Source organism: Rattus norvegicus, chromosome 10 (genome assembly GCF_036323735.1).
Source record: "Rattus norvegicus strain BN/NHsdMcwi chromosome 10, GRCr8, whole genome shotgun sequence".
Taxonomy (NCBI): domain Eukaryota; kingdom Metazoa; phylum Chordata; class Mammalia; order Rodentia; family Muridae; genus Rattus; species Rattus norvegicus.
The window spans coordinates 86,006,661-86,019,299 of NC_086028.1; the positions used below are offsets into that span (position 1 = coordinate 86,006,661).

Genomic DNA, 12,639 nt, shown 5'->3' on the forward strand with positions numbered 1-12,639 from the left:
TCAACTCCTGATCCTCCCCTAGCCTCTATCCCCCAAGTCCTGGGTTTACAGGTGTGTGCCTCAACTCTCAGGGCTCCATCTCTCCAGTGCCTGCCCAGTGGTGGTAGCTGATTCCCTCAAAGAGAGGTCAGGCCTCTGTTTGTAGGTTGCATGGAGCAGTCAACAAGCCACGGAAGGGATAGCTAGGGGAAGAGGGCTAGGGAGAGGGGGATGGGCCAGGAAGCAGTTTCCCCTCCCCTGGGCCTGCCACCTGCAGATCCCCTGCCTTCTCAAGAAGACACTTCCTTGTCTGAACAGAAGAGGGCACTGTTGTTTATCTTTTTACCTCGGAATGACTGAGACCTTGTTAAACCACTCTCGATGACTTCCCTATGAGCAGCTTCCAGAAGAAGAGCGTGAAGGATACCCAGGAGGTGATGGTGACTTTTCTGCAGTTATCAGACAAAGAGCAAGAGTTATAGGACGGCAGCTCTCCAGCAGCCCCTCTTGCTTACGGCCCGCTCATATGTTTACAAAAGAACTCAACACTGACTGCTCCCCAGGGACCAGTGCAAAGGTGGCAGGATCGGGAGTCACTGGAAAAAAGACCCCATGTCACTCCTCAACACCCATGCCATTTTTGTCAAGGGAGGAAGGATGTTTTTTGCATCCCAGCGGTGAAGGCGAGGTTATGGGAGGTTCTGATACAGAGTGATGTTTCAGACCAGGAGCCTGTGGCAATGGCTGCTTACACGGTGTGGACCAGAGAATGAACACCCATGGGCTAGAGAGATGGCTCAGTGGTTAAGAGCACTGACTGCGGGGTTGGGGATTTAGCTCAGTGGTAGAGCGCTTGCCTAGGAAGCGCAAGGCCCTGGGTTCGGTCCCCAGCTCCGAAAAAAAAGAACCAAAAAAAAAAAAAAAAAAAAAAAAAAAAAGAGCACTGACTGCTCTTCCAGAGGTCCTGAGTTCAATTCCCAGCAACCACATGGTGGCTCACAACTACCTGTAATGGAGTCCAATGCCTTCTTCTGGTGTGTCTGAAGACATGGACAGTAAACTCACATAAATAAATCTTTAAAAAAAAGAAAAAAGAATAAGTACCTACGCCATCTCTTTCTTTGTATATGAGCACACTGTCGCTGTCTTCAGACACACCAGAAGAGGGCATCAGATCCCATTACAGATGGTCGTGAGCCACCATGTGGTTGCTGGGATTTGAACTCAGGACCTCTGGAAGAGCAGTCAGTTCTCTTAACCACTGAGCCACCTCTCCAGCCCCGTGTCATTTCTTTTTTTTTTTTTTTTCTTTTTCTTTTTTTCGGAGCTGGGGACCGAACCCAGGGCCTTGCGCTTGCTAGGCAAGCACTCTACCACTGAGCTAAATCCCCAGCCCCTGTGTCATTTCTTGTAGGGAAAGGAGCCGGGTATTTTTGGGGTCAGGCGGTCCAGGGTTGAAGTTCTGGTTTTGTTCTTTCTCGGAGGGGGATCGTGGTGAGATCTCCTCTGCGCCAGTCTCCCTCGCAATTGCACGGTAATGGAGCATGCAGCATCTCACCCGATGCCAGAGCAGAACTTCTTCAGGACCCGAGCAATGGCCGGTCCTCTCCTTTGGGAAGCGTGTGGCCATGTGACCAAGGCCACCCTCCCGTCCTTGCTGCGCTCGCTCGCTCGCTCGCTCGCTCGGAGAAGCCCAGGCAGGCTGTCTCATCCTGCACCACCCCGTTCTGTTTTCCAGAGGACATCAGTTCACAGATGGAGTTTTCGGGAGCATCGGAGAAGGAAACGAGACGAGGTCGAGAAGAGCAGGAGAGGGTGGTGAAGCAGTGGGAGAGGGAACTGGAGAGTGAGAGAGAGGCCACGGAAGATGAAGAGGGGTCGAAGCAGAGGCTGCTGAGGGTGGAGGAGCAAGACGGAAGCAGCTCAGGACTCACGAGCAGCAAAATGATGTTGGGAGACACCCCTTCGACAAGCCAAATGATGAGAAGAGAGTCCAGGGAAATCTACCGAAGGATCTCAGAGGACTCCACCCAACCAACCCTAGATGATATCAGCCAAAACCAGGAGAAGCCATCAGAAACAGCCATGGAGGAGAGGCTGGAGAAAACAGAAGAGGACGAATCGAAATCGGAAACTATTTAACAACTGAGGAAAGGCTGAGGGCTGGCTTAGTGAGCTCGAGGTTCAGGCGGCCAGTGTTCCCAGGTGAGACGTCTGGATAGGACGAGCTGGGAGACTGACTCCTACATACCATACCCCATGTGCCCCTGCTCCCCCATTAAATATGCGTCTTTCATTTTTATAGATCTTGAGTGAGTGAGTCACTGCGCCTCCTCCTACCCCTCATTCTCAGTAGGGACCAACAGAAGAGATGAGCGGGGTGGGTGGGGGGGAAGCAGGTGAGCTCCAGAGAGCACTGAGAGAACAGGAAAAGAAAGCCCCGAGAACAGAAGCGTTTCTGCCTGCTTCTCGGCCACTGGCTCAGTTTCCCCGGAGATACGCTATGTGCACAAGGCCGAGCAGTGGGATGAGGATAGACAGAAACCACAGCTCAGCTGAGATTATCAGATTGTGAGCCATCTTATAAAGCCTGTAGGCCTTCAGAATAGATCAGAGTAGAAGCTGGACCTACAGGCAGACTGTCTGGGAAAGAGTCCTGAGGGCCCACCGCCGCCTCTGTGCAGCTCAGGCTGCCCTGGGAAGATTAGTTACTAGAACACCGCAGAAATGCCACCCAGAAGGCTGTGATTTCCCAGAGTTGGCGTGTAAACATCTGGCCCCAAAAGGATCGAGGCTGGGCTGGAGAGATGGCCCAGCGGTTAACAGCTGTGCTGAGTTCAATTCCTAGCAACCACATGGTGGCTCCCAACCATCTGAAATGAGGCTGGAGAGATGGCTTAGCAGGCTTGAGCTCTTCAAGAGGACCTGAGTTCAATTCCCAGCACTCAGATGGCAGCTCCCAACTGTCTGTAACTCTAGTTCCAGGAGGTTCTAAACCCCCACACAGACACATATGCAGGCAAAACACCAATATATATAAAATAAAAGTAATCTATTAAGCCAGTCGGTGTCGATGCACACCTTTAGTCCCAGCCATTGTAGAGGCAGAGGCAGACAGATCTCTGTGAGTTTGAGGCCAGCCTGGTCTACACAGTGAGTTCCAGGATAGCCAGAGCCGGACAGAGAAAGCCTGTCTCAATGAAATAAAAAGTACATTTTAATTTATTTTTGTGTGTGCATTTATGTGTGTGGACCTACATACCATGACATGCCCATGGCAGTCAGAGTAGAAGAAGTTGAGGGAGTTGGTTCTCAGGGCCTTGAAGTTCAATTCAGGATAACATGCTTGGTCATGTTAACAAAACTATCTCAACTGCTCCTGAGAAATTATATATAATTATATAAGTTTGTTTGTTTTGGTTTTTTTTTTTTGTTTTTTGTTTTTTTTTTTTTTTGAGACAGGGTGCCTGTGTGTAGCCCTGGTTGTCCTGGAACTCACTCTGTAAACCAGGCTGGCCTTGAACTCACAGAGATCTTCCTGCCGCTGCCTCCTGAGTCCTGGGATCAAAGAAATGTCCCACCACGCCTGGCTATATTTTAATGAACTGTTTAAAAAAAAAGTGAAAGTGAGCAGTGAGCGAAAAAGCAACATTGTTGAAGACGTCACCACATTCTCAAAGCTAGGATGTACTCCCCTGGGCTTACAGGAACCCCAGCATCTTAAACAACCAGGCAGGTTCTTGTATGCATGCATTTCCGGCAAGAGGATCAAAAGTTCAAGGTCATCCTTTGTTACATAGAGAGTTTGAACTTAGTCTGGGCTACAGGAGACTCATCTTTGAAACAACAACAAACCTTTTGGGGGTGGGGAGGAGCGTGGAGGTATCCGCCGAAGAAAACTGCTTACACACAGGCATAAGCCAGTAGAAAGTCTTTATTAGCCTGCCACTACACTAGATGTTTGAGATCCCAGTGTAGCCCAGCACTTTTCTCAGGGTAGGCTTTTAAGCATAAAAACCACATCCTATGTTGACATACTTCAGTAAGAAGCAGACGCTAGAAGCCGAAAAATCAAGGTTAGTACATTTAGGGACTTTCCCAGAATTGTGGACTTTGATGAATTAGGTCTTTGTGTTTGTTTTAGCAGGCGGTGTGATGCCTATCGGCCTGGTTTCGGGGTCTGAATGGTACTTCCGTCACATGTCGGTCGTATTTCAAAATTTTAAGATATCTGACTGCCACATACACGACTATGCTTCACCCATTCCATCCTAACCTGCCTCTTGTTTTAAGAGTTAATCTTGGGTTTGAGAGACGGCTCAGCGGTTAAGAGCACTGACTGCTCTTCCTGAGGTCCTGGGTTCAGTTCCCAGCAACCACATGGTGGCTCACAACCATCTGTAATGAGATCTGATGCCCTCTTCTGGTGTGTCTGAAGACAGCTACAGTGTACTAATATATAATAAATAAATAAGTCTTTAAAAAAAAAAGTTCGTCTCTCTCCTGGTAAAGTCTCTAATCTAAGCACTTGGGAGGCAGAGGAGGCAGATCTCTCTATACCAGGCCAGCCTGATTTACAAAGTGAGTTCCAGGACGGCCAAGGCTACATAGTGAGTCCCTGTCTCACAGGAGGGAAAAAGTTAATCTTCAACTTTTAAGTAACAAAGAGGTGGCGGACTCTTCTGGCATTGAGAGTCCAGGTGTGTTTTTGCTTTCTGCCAAGGCTCAGACAGCTGCTTCCTGGCACCCAGGTTTCGATTCCCCGGGAGCGCGTGCGCAGAGGCTCGGGCTGACCCCGCCCCGTCCGCGCGCCCCGCCCCCGGGCTATGAAAGGAGCCCTGCGTGGGGTCCTGACACCCCGAGACGCCCGTGTCCCTCGCGCAGGCGGGCGGCCCCGGAGACATAGTGCCCGCAAAGGCGGTGACGGCGGTGCGCCCACTCATCATGGTGAGCGCAGCGCACGCGTGGGGGGCGGGGCGGGAGAGATGCTAACGGAAAGCGAAAGTCTTGAGGATGCGTGAGCAGAAGTAGCTTGCAAGTGAGGACACCAGGTTCCGAAGTTGAAGTCCAATCTCTGGGTCCTCCGAGGTAGCCCGAAGGCGGGGAAGTTAGGGGGATTCTCAGTGTCTTTGGAGAAGGAAATATGGTAGCAAGAAAGAGAAAGTCGATGCGCCCTGGAGACAACAGCTGGCAAATGGGCCTGTGCTCGGGGTAGCACCAGAGAGTCCAGGGCTGATGTCGAGCCCTCGCGGGAGTGGGTTCCGAACCGCTTCCTGCTCAAGGCTATAGCGAAGCTGTAAGCCAGCTAAATTCTTAAGGGTGCACACCAAAGGCGGAAGCCAGTGTAGATGACAATTGAAACCGCTATTCCTTGTTGCTTTTGTCAGAGAGGTGCTGCTAACACACAGCCAAGTAGGGGGCAAAAATCCCTGAATACAGGTGCCCTGTGCTCCCTAGTCCTACAGATTGGGGGAGGGGGTACAGCGAGAGCAGAGGAGGAGGTGGATGTGAATGAGGCCCTTTGTCCAGTGCCCTCCTGCCCTGCCCCCCACTAGCCCTCTGTGGGACCATTGTCCCCCCACACCCAGACAAGAGAGTATTATCTGTTGGTGCCATTGTTGGGTGGAGGGAGGCGGTCTTTGGGTCACCCTCCTCTGCCCTCACCCTCCTCTGCACACTCAGAAAGCCAGGGCAGCTGTGGCTTTGCCCAAACATAGAGCCTCAGGCTTCCACACAGGACATCCTTAAGAGGTGCCAAGAATATATAAGTTAGGGCTGACTGGGAGCAGCAGGCACTTGCTGCCCTTGCATGCCCTGCCACCAGGGTGTTCTCTCTGAGGGGTAGCTGAAAGCCGGGAGAGTAAGAGGTTTGATAGCTTCAGTGAGGGTCCTTCTACTCATACAACCCTGCTGTTGAAGATACGGAAGGACCAGCTGGGAGGAAGAAAAGCTACCATTCCCTGCCGGGAGCTGGGAAAAGCGCCCACCATTCAAGGGTGCTTCAAGTTAGGCTCGGGGATTCCTGAACTGACATCCGGTCCCCCTCTGGGAGAACTAGGCCAAAGACAAGGGTTTGGTGCTTGTGGGCTGGCTTTGAGGAGCCCGGGCTAACATCTCCTCCTCCCTTCTCACATAGAGCACAAGCTTTGCCCGAAAAAGCCACACATTCCTGCCCAAGATCTTCTTCAGAAAAATGTCATCCTCAGGAGCTAAGGACAAGCCAGAGCTGCAGTTCCCTTTCCTTCAAGATGAGGACACGGTGGCTACGCTGCACGAGTGCAAGACGCTGTTCATCCTGCGTGGCCTGCCGGGCAGCGGCAAGTCCACTCTGGCTCGGCTCATCGTGGAGAAGTACCACAACGGCACCAAGATGGTGTCTGCTGATGCTTACAAGATCATTCCTGGCTCTCGGGCAGACTTCTCCGAGGAGTACAAGCGTCTGGACGAGGACCTGGCTGGCTACTGCCGCCGGGACATCAGGGTTCTTGTGCTCGATGACACCAACCATGAGCGGGAACGGCTGGACCAGCTTTTTGAAATGGCAGACCAGTACCAGTACCAGGTGGTGCTGGTGGAGCCCAAGACGGCGTGGCGACTAGACTGTGCCCAGCTCAAGGAGAAGAACCAATGGCAGCTGTCGCTCGATGACCTGAAGAAGCTGAAGCCCGGGCTGGAGAAGGACTTCCTGCCACTTTACTTTGGCTGGTTCCTGACCAAAAAGAGTTCCGAGACCCTCCGAAAAGCCGGCCAGGTCTTTCTGGAGGAGCTGGGAAATCACAAGGCTTTCAAGAAAGAGCTTCGACACTGTAGGTGGCTGTGGGGGAGGGAGCAGGGCAGCCAAAGCCTTGTACTGTTTGCTTGTGTCGGAGAGCCTTGCCAGGCACTGAAGCTGCTGAGTTCAAAGGATGGGGGTTGAATGGTGGAGGAGACAGGGAACAGCTTCCAGGACTAGCCTGGAGCGAGGCTCTGGAGGAGAAGGCTTGTCCATAGCTCCTCTCTTGCCTCTCTCTTCTCTCCCAGCACCATCCTCCCATTTGAGCATCTGAGTCTTGGCGGTGGGAAAACTATGTAACTCTCACCGCCATATGCTATAACCTCAGAGGGAGACCAAGGCTGTCAAAATCAGTTTGAGCAGCAGAATATCTATTTCTAAGCAGAATATGAGATGGGGACCTAAAACTGCAAAACATAGCAAGGTCAAGGCTGTGTGAGTTTCCAGGTCTTGGGATCCCCTCCCCCAATGACGTCTCAAGCTGTAGAGAACCCAGCTCCATGCTTTCTAGAACTTTCTAGAACATTCTCTCCACATAAGAGACATGCTCAGAAAGGATCTAAGAGTTGCCACCTGTACTTGGGTAGGGGCCAGAAGGGTTCTTTCCCGGTAAGGGCTGTTGGCTCCACTGAATGGATAGTGTAGGGTAGGGAAGGGTCCTCAATGGTCCTATTCTCCCAGAGTGTCCCACAGGCGGTTGAGTCTTTTCGGTTTGTTTTGCAGTCTTCCATGGCTGGCCTGGAACTCACTCGATCTGGCTGCACTTACCTTGCCAGTACTGGAGAGACAGGCGCTCTCAAGTTTAGCTGGTCTTAAAAAAAATAACCTCTTCATTTTGTCGTTTGATTGCTCTGAGGCAAACAGGGCCTTTGTGCCCCTGTGAGTCCTCAGAAAACTCGTTTTTGTATAGAGTGAGGGGCAACCCTAAGAGCCAGGGCTCCTGGCCAGAGCTGGTGGTGCTGGCTTGGACACAAACACCAGAATGCTTTTCTGCTCAGGGTGTGACAGGAGACATCGGAGACAATGACAAGGCGTGCTCAGAATAGAGGATCCCTTGAAGTGTGAACCTTTGGGAAGGAATGGAGAAGCCAGAGACTGAATAGAGCCACAAAGCTTGGCCTCTGTTTGGAAGCCCAGCTTTGACATCCTGGTCCTCAGCCACCTTTTCCCACTGTACCCAGGCTCCTTCCTGCTCCAGGCCCTTGATATGTGCTCCTCCTCCAAGCATGCCTGCAGGGCATGTGTAGTCCGTCACCCCTGGGTGGAATGGTTGCTGTAAATCTCAGGCCTTGAGGAATTTGGGGGTATGGCAACGGGACTGTCACAGTGGACTGACAAGTCAACCATGTGTCCCAGCTAGTTCTTGCTAGTAAGTGGCAAGATGGGTTTCGTTTCCCCATGTAACACCTTCTTACCCTGCTTTCCCCTTCCAGCTACGATGCCGGCCTTTGGCTTGTAAGGGGGGTGTATGTTACACACGCCTTAGAACTCAGGTAGAAATGTAATGATCTATACCTTGTAAAGCCAGCATGGTTTAGTTTGTTTCCAGTCCAGCATTAAACCCAGGACCCTATGCATGCTGGGCAAAGACCCCAGCTGCACCCCCAGACCCCTCTGAGAACTCCAGATCCTCCCGCATCTATTTTCCTTGGAGCTAGGATAATGTGTATGTCACCACACTTGCTTTACGTGGGGCCAGTGCTGGGGACTCAACCTGGGGTGTTGCGCAGGCTAGGCCAGCATTTTGCTAACTGAGCTGCGTCTCTGGCTAGCAAATAAGGGAAGCACAGCAGAGCAGCCTGAAAAGGTCTTGGTGATGGCCCCGGTTTTGGCCTGCAGTTTCCGAGGTTGGTGTTTCCCACCTTGATCGGATCTTTTCTCTTCTGCAGTCATTTCTGGGGATGAACCCAAGGAGAAGCTTGACCTGGTCAGCTATTTTGGCAAGAGACCTCCAGGCGTGCTGCACTGTACAACCAAATTCTGTGACTACGGGAAGGCCACCGGGGCAGAAGAATATGCCCAACAGGATGTGAGTTCTCCCCAGGGACAGACAGCCGGGGGTAGGTGGGGAGGGTAAGTGGGTTAGAGTACCTCCTGGAACTGCTGTATAGAGACATCACACAGTGCTTGGAGAAGTGTGGCCTCCAGTCTTTGGTGTAGTCTGCATTCTTCTGTCATCCTTCCTCAGGGCCCCGTCTCTCCCCAGGGCCTGCCAAAGGGTCTTTTCTGTGACGTAGTTGTGTAGAGAATGCCAGGCAGCAGCAGGTTTTCTCTGGCTTCTCAAACCCATGTCCCAGAGTCTCAAATGCTGAGTCCCGTGTTCCAGAGAGCCTGTTCTACTGGAGCTCTACCTCAGGTCTGGCCTTGCTCCAGAGGGAGGGAGTGGCTCAGGATACTGAACCACCCATTCCTTCACCATAGCACACAGCCCCATGGCCAGACACAACCCTCCTTAGCTCCAGGCATGCTGCCTAGTTCCTAACTTCCTTCACCATTGCCTTCCCAGCAGCCAGGTGTACACAGCCTTGCCCAGTTCTCAAAGCCTAGTCCAGTGGAATGGCTGGATATATTTCGTCACTCCTTCCTATCATCCTATTGTTTAGTAATGCTCACTAAGCGCCCACCACACACCTCTGTTGGGACAGAAGCTCATGAACAAAAAGATTTTACAGTTGGGTCACATGAAGTCTCGGAAGGGGATCAGGTGTGGCCAGAGGTCATCAGATGGAAATGTGTTGGTTCGGTGAGCCGTGGAGTAGCAGTAACTGCTGACCCAGGCTCTCACCTACTACTGTCAATCCTGTGTGCTTGGAGACGGCTCCAGTGTCCCCTCTCCCTTACAAATGAATAGCCAAGGCAGAGAGGCCAGCAACACTCAGAGCCCAGGGCTTAGTCAACCGGGTTTGTATCTGGTGCCTCTCTGAGAGCCTTTCTCCAACCTTAGCTTGAGTGGCTTGTGTTGTTTGTTTGTTTGATCTGCCTTTTAAAAAAGGCACCCTGCATAGCTGGGCAGCGGTGGCACACACCGTTAATCCCCACACTCGGGAGGTAGAGGCAGGAGGCTCTCTGCTACAGAGTGAGTTCCAGGAAGCCAGGGCTACACAGAGAAACCCTTTCTCAAAAAACAGCACAACACAAAGCAAGACCCCTGCACAGCCACACCCATTTTCTCCCCTGGGGATGGCCCACCCTTGTCAGCCTTGCCAGCTGTCCCTCTAACTCGGGTCGCGTCTCTTTCCCCAGGTGGTGAGGAGATCTTACGGCAAGGCCTTCAAACTGTCCATCTCTGCCCTCTTTGTGACACCCAAGACAGCTGGGGCCCAGGTGGTGCTTAATGAGCAGGAGCTGCAGTTGTGGCCAAGTGACCTGGACAAGCCCTCATCCTCCGAGAGCCTGCCCCCAGGGAGCCGAGCTCACGTCACCCTAGGCTGTGCAGCCGACGTGCAGCCAGTGCAGACAGGCCTTGACCTTTTAGAGATTTTACAGCAGGTGAAGGGGGGCAGCCAAGGTGAGGAGGTGGGTGAGCTCCCCCGGGGCAAGCTCTATTCCTTGGGCAAAGGGCGTTGGATGCTGAGCTTGGCGAAGAAGATGGAAGTCAAGGCCATCTTCACGGGGTACTATGGGAAGGGCAAACCTGTACCCGTACACGGCAGCCGGAAGGGGGGTGCCATGCAGATCTGCACCATCATCTGAGGGTTCACGCCACTGTGCCACCGCTGTGGACACAGCAACATGCCTTCCACTTGATTTTTAAGATTTTTTTTTTTTACTCAAAGCTAATCTACCTATAACTTTTTAGAAGTCTGTAAAATAACCATCAGTTCCTTCACCCACCCTCTTCCCCTTAACACTCAGCTCAACACAGGCAGGTGGGCAGAGGAAGACACCATTCAGGAACCTGGACCAGAGGTGGTAATTAAAGGGCTGGGTCATTGGGCCTGGAGCGGCCACCTAGATGCACCCAGGACCTTGTTAACCCTCCCTTAGCCGCTGCCCATGCAGAGCTGGGCACACACACCTCAGAGCCACCACACATCATGCAAGGGACAAATGCTACTGCCACAGGAAAACAGTGGTAGCTTTGAGAGGGGACAGACCCCTGGGTGCCAATCTTAATCACTGTAGCCCCAAGGAAGGCTTGGGCTACTTACTGGGCTGTAAAAGGGGCTTATCTCTCACCGTTGGTCATTCCCAACTCCCTCTCTCCTTCACTGGCACTAGGTTAATGGTGTGACCACTAGGGGAGAAAATGGCATTACCGGAAGCCACATCTCTGGTTCCGGTCTGGCTATCTAGCCTTAACAGCTGTCTCTGCTAAGGTCAGAGAGATGCTTTAAGAAACTCCAGCTTTGCTTTCTGCCCAGCCCATCTTGCCTCCGTGGTGCCTCTGGGCCTCCTCTAAAGGATGGTGGTGGGTACCAAGAGCCAACGGAGGGGGCCCTGAGCCAGCAAGAGTAAGCCCCATCTGCTCTGGGGAAGTCTGAACACGCGCGTGTGCTGTGGTTCCTGGAGTACCTCACTCTGCTCAGTAACAGGACCTTGCTAATTGGGTTGTCACCCAAGCATCTGGGATTTATGTTCCTACCCTCACCCTGTGTTGCCCACCTCAGCAACAACTAAGACTGATACTGAAATAAATCGTGTTAATCCCAGCTGTGTGCTATCACTCTTGGCCTTCGATATCTAGCTCAGTCTTCTCAGGGCTAGGGCTGCGTACATTAAGACTAGCTTTGTCCCACAGCTTGGGGCCATCGGTCCTGTCTCCCTTCTGCTGGCTGGGCACAGCTGTGAGAGGCTGGGCAGCCCAACAGTGTTGGCTTTCATGAAGCAGAAAGGAGAGGCTGGCTTCAGACTCATACAGAAGGTGGGGGTTGGCCGGGAGCCAGGAACTTGGAGCACAAAGCCTTTATCTAACAGCGAAGGCGACCACATGCAGGTGTCCTTGCCCCAAAGACCTCTCAGCCTGGCCAGAGTTCCCAGCATGGGCTTTGCAGGGTACTCGGGGAAGGCAACCTTGGCAGTGTTCCTCACACCCAAGGGAAGACCTTCAGTGGCCCCTCCGGGCTCACAGGGCCCTGACAGCTCAGTAGAACTGCCCACGCCTAACTGCTCTGCTGCCCCGACTCAAGGCCTCTCTCTCTCTGGCTATCTGTGCTGTTAGCACCTGCACTTTAGCGTCAGAGCCTCCTGTGTCTGCCCGGAACAGCAACTAGAGTGAGCAGTGTAACAGGGCTACAGACCCCTCTTCCACGTTGCCTCATGTAAGCAGGAGGAGACCAGCCATGCATTTGCACAGAAGTTTCCAACAGTTTGAGTCTTAAGCCAGCAAAGGCCCGAGACCTGGGGCGCCTGACTTGCTTTGAAAGAGCCGAGGTCAGGAGCAGAATTCTGAAGCCTCCGGTGTCCTGCTGTAATAACACACATGCACACACACCCCACACCCATGTACACGCACACCACACCCACACCCACACACCCATATCCCCACCCACCCACCCTGGCACCTATGCTCCTGGATGAACTTCTTCAGGCATAGAGCAGCCACCAAAGCCAAGGACCAAAAAAAATGGTCAAGACATTTTATTTTTTCTTTTTTAATAAAGTTAAACAATACAACAAAAATTCACAAGCTGCCTCCCTGTCTACCCCTGGCTTCCCTCCCTCCCTTGTCCTCAGCACTGGCTCCCTTTCCTTCACCCCTCATACAGACACAGGGCACCTGACTGAGAAAACGAACCTGCTCTAAGTACACATGGACATGATGGAGGAGGAGAACTGTCCACACTCATGGGTAAACCAAGTCTGCATTTTCTGGGGTCTAAGTAGTTGACCTTCATTAGCCAAACTGAAAGTAGAAATTTCCTGGGCCAGATGCTGAAAAGGGAAAA

General features: G+C 52.4%; 3 protein-coding genes across 9 annotated transcripts in view; 2 read left to right on the forward strand and 1 right to left on the reverse strand.

The window, feature by feature from the left end:
* Odad4 (outer dynein arm docking complex subunit 4) overlaps nucleotides 1-2,283 on the forward strand; it is a 28,504-nt gene extending 26,221 nt beyond the window's left edge. For 2 of the 3 annotated variants that reach the window (XM_039086089.2, XM_039086088.2), the window contains one exon: nucleotides 1,718-2,281. In XM_039086089.2, the coding sequence (XP_038942017.1) occupies nucleotides 1,718-1,801 (84 nt within the window). In that variant the 3' untranslated portion in view covers nucleotides 1,802-2,281. Of the gene's footprint in view, nucleotides 1-1,717 lie in introns of all 3 variants that reach the window. The other variant, NM_001107049.1, reaches the window with a different exon arrangement.
* A 2,560-nt stretch (nucleotides 2,284-4,843) lies between these two features.
* Nucleotides 4,844-11,403, forward strand: Cnp (2',3'-cyclic nucleotide 3' phosphodiesterase). Its single transcript, NM_012809.2, has 4 exons — nucleotides 4,844-4,926; nucleotides 6,116-6,785; nucleotides 8,641-8,780; nucleotides 9,995-11,403. The coding sequence occupies exons 1-4, from the start codon at nucleotides 4,924-4,926 to the stop codon at nucleotides 10,442-10,444; spliced, it is 1,263 nt and encodes a 420-aa protein (NP_036941.1). The 5' UTR covers nucleotides 4,844-4,923; the 3' UTR covers nucleotides 10,445-11,403.
* Nucleotides 11,404-12,316: 913 nt separating this feature from the next.
* Dnajc7 (DnaJ heat shock protein family (Hsp40) member C7) overlaps nucleotides 12,317-12,639 on the reverse strand; it is a 36,443-nt gene continuing 36,120 nt past the window's right edge. For 4 of the 5 annotated variants that reach the window (XM_006247311.5, XM_006247313.4, XM_006247312.5 and 1 more), the window contains one exon: nucleotides 12,330-12,625. In XM_006247311.5, the coding sequence (XP_006247373.1) occupies nucleotides 12,588-12,625 (38 nt within the window). In that variant the 3' untranslated portion in view covers nucleotides 12,330-12,587. Of the gene's footprint in view, nucleotides 12,626-12,639 lie in introns of all 5 variants that reach the window. The other variant, NM_213625.2, reaches the window with a different exon arrangement.

Bases quoted from the DNA above. Each gene is read 5' to 3' on its own strand.
- Cnp (NM_012809.2), top strand. The intron at 6,786-8,640 runs GTAGGTGGCTGT...TCTCTTCTGCAG, and splicing joins CAAGAAAGAGCTTCGACACT to TCATTTCTGGGGATGAACCC. The intron at 8,781-9,994 runs GTGAGTTCTCCC...CTCTTTCCCCAG, and splicing joins AAGAATATGCCCAACAGGAT to GTGGTGAGGAGATCTTACGG.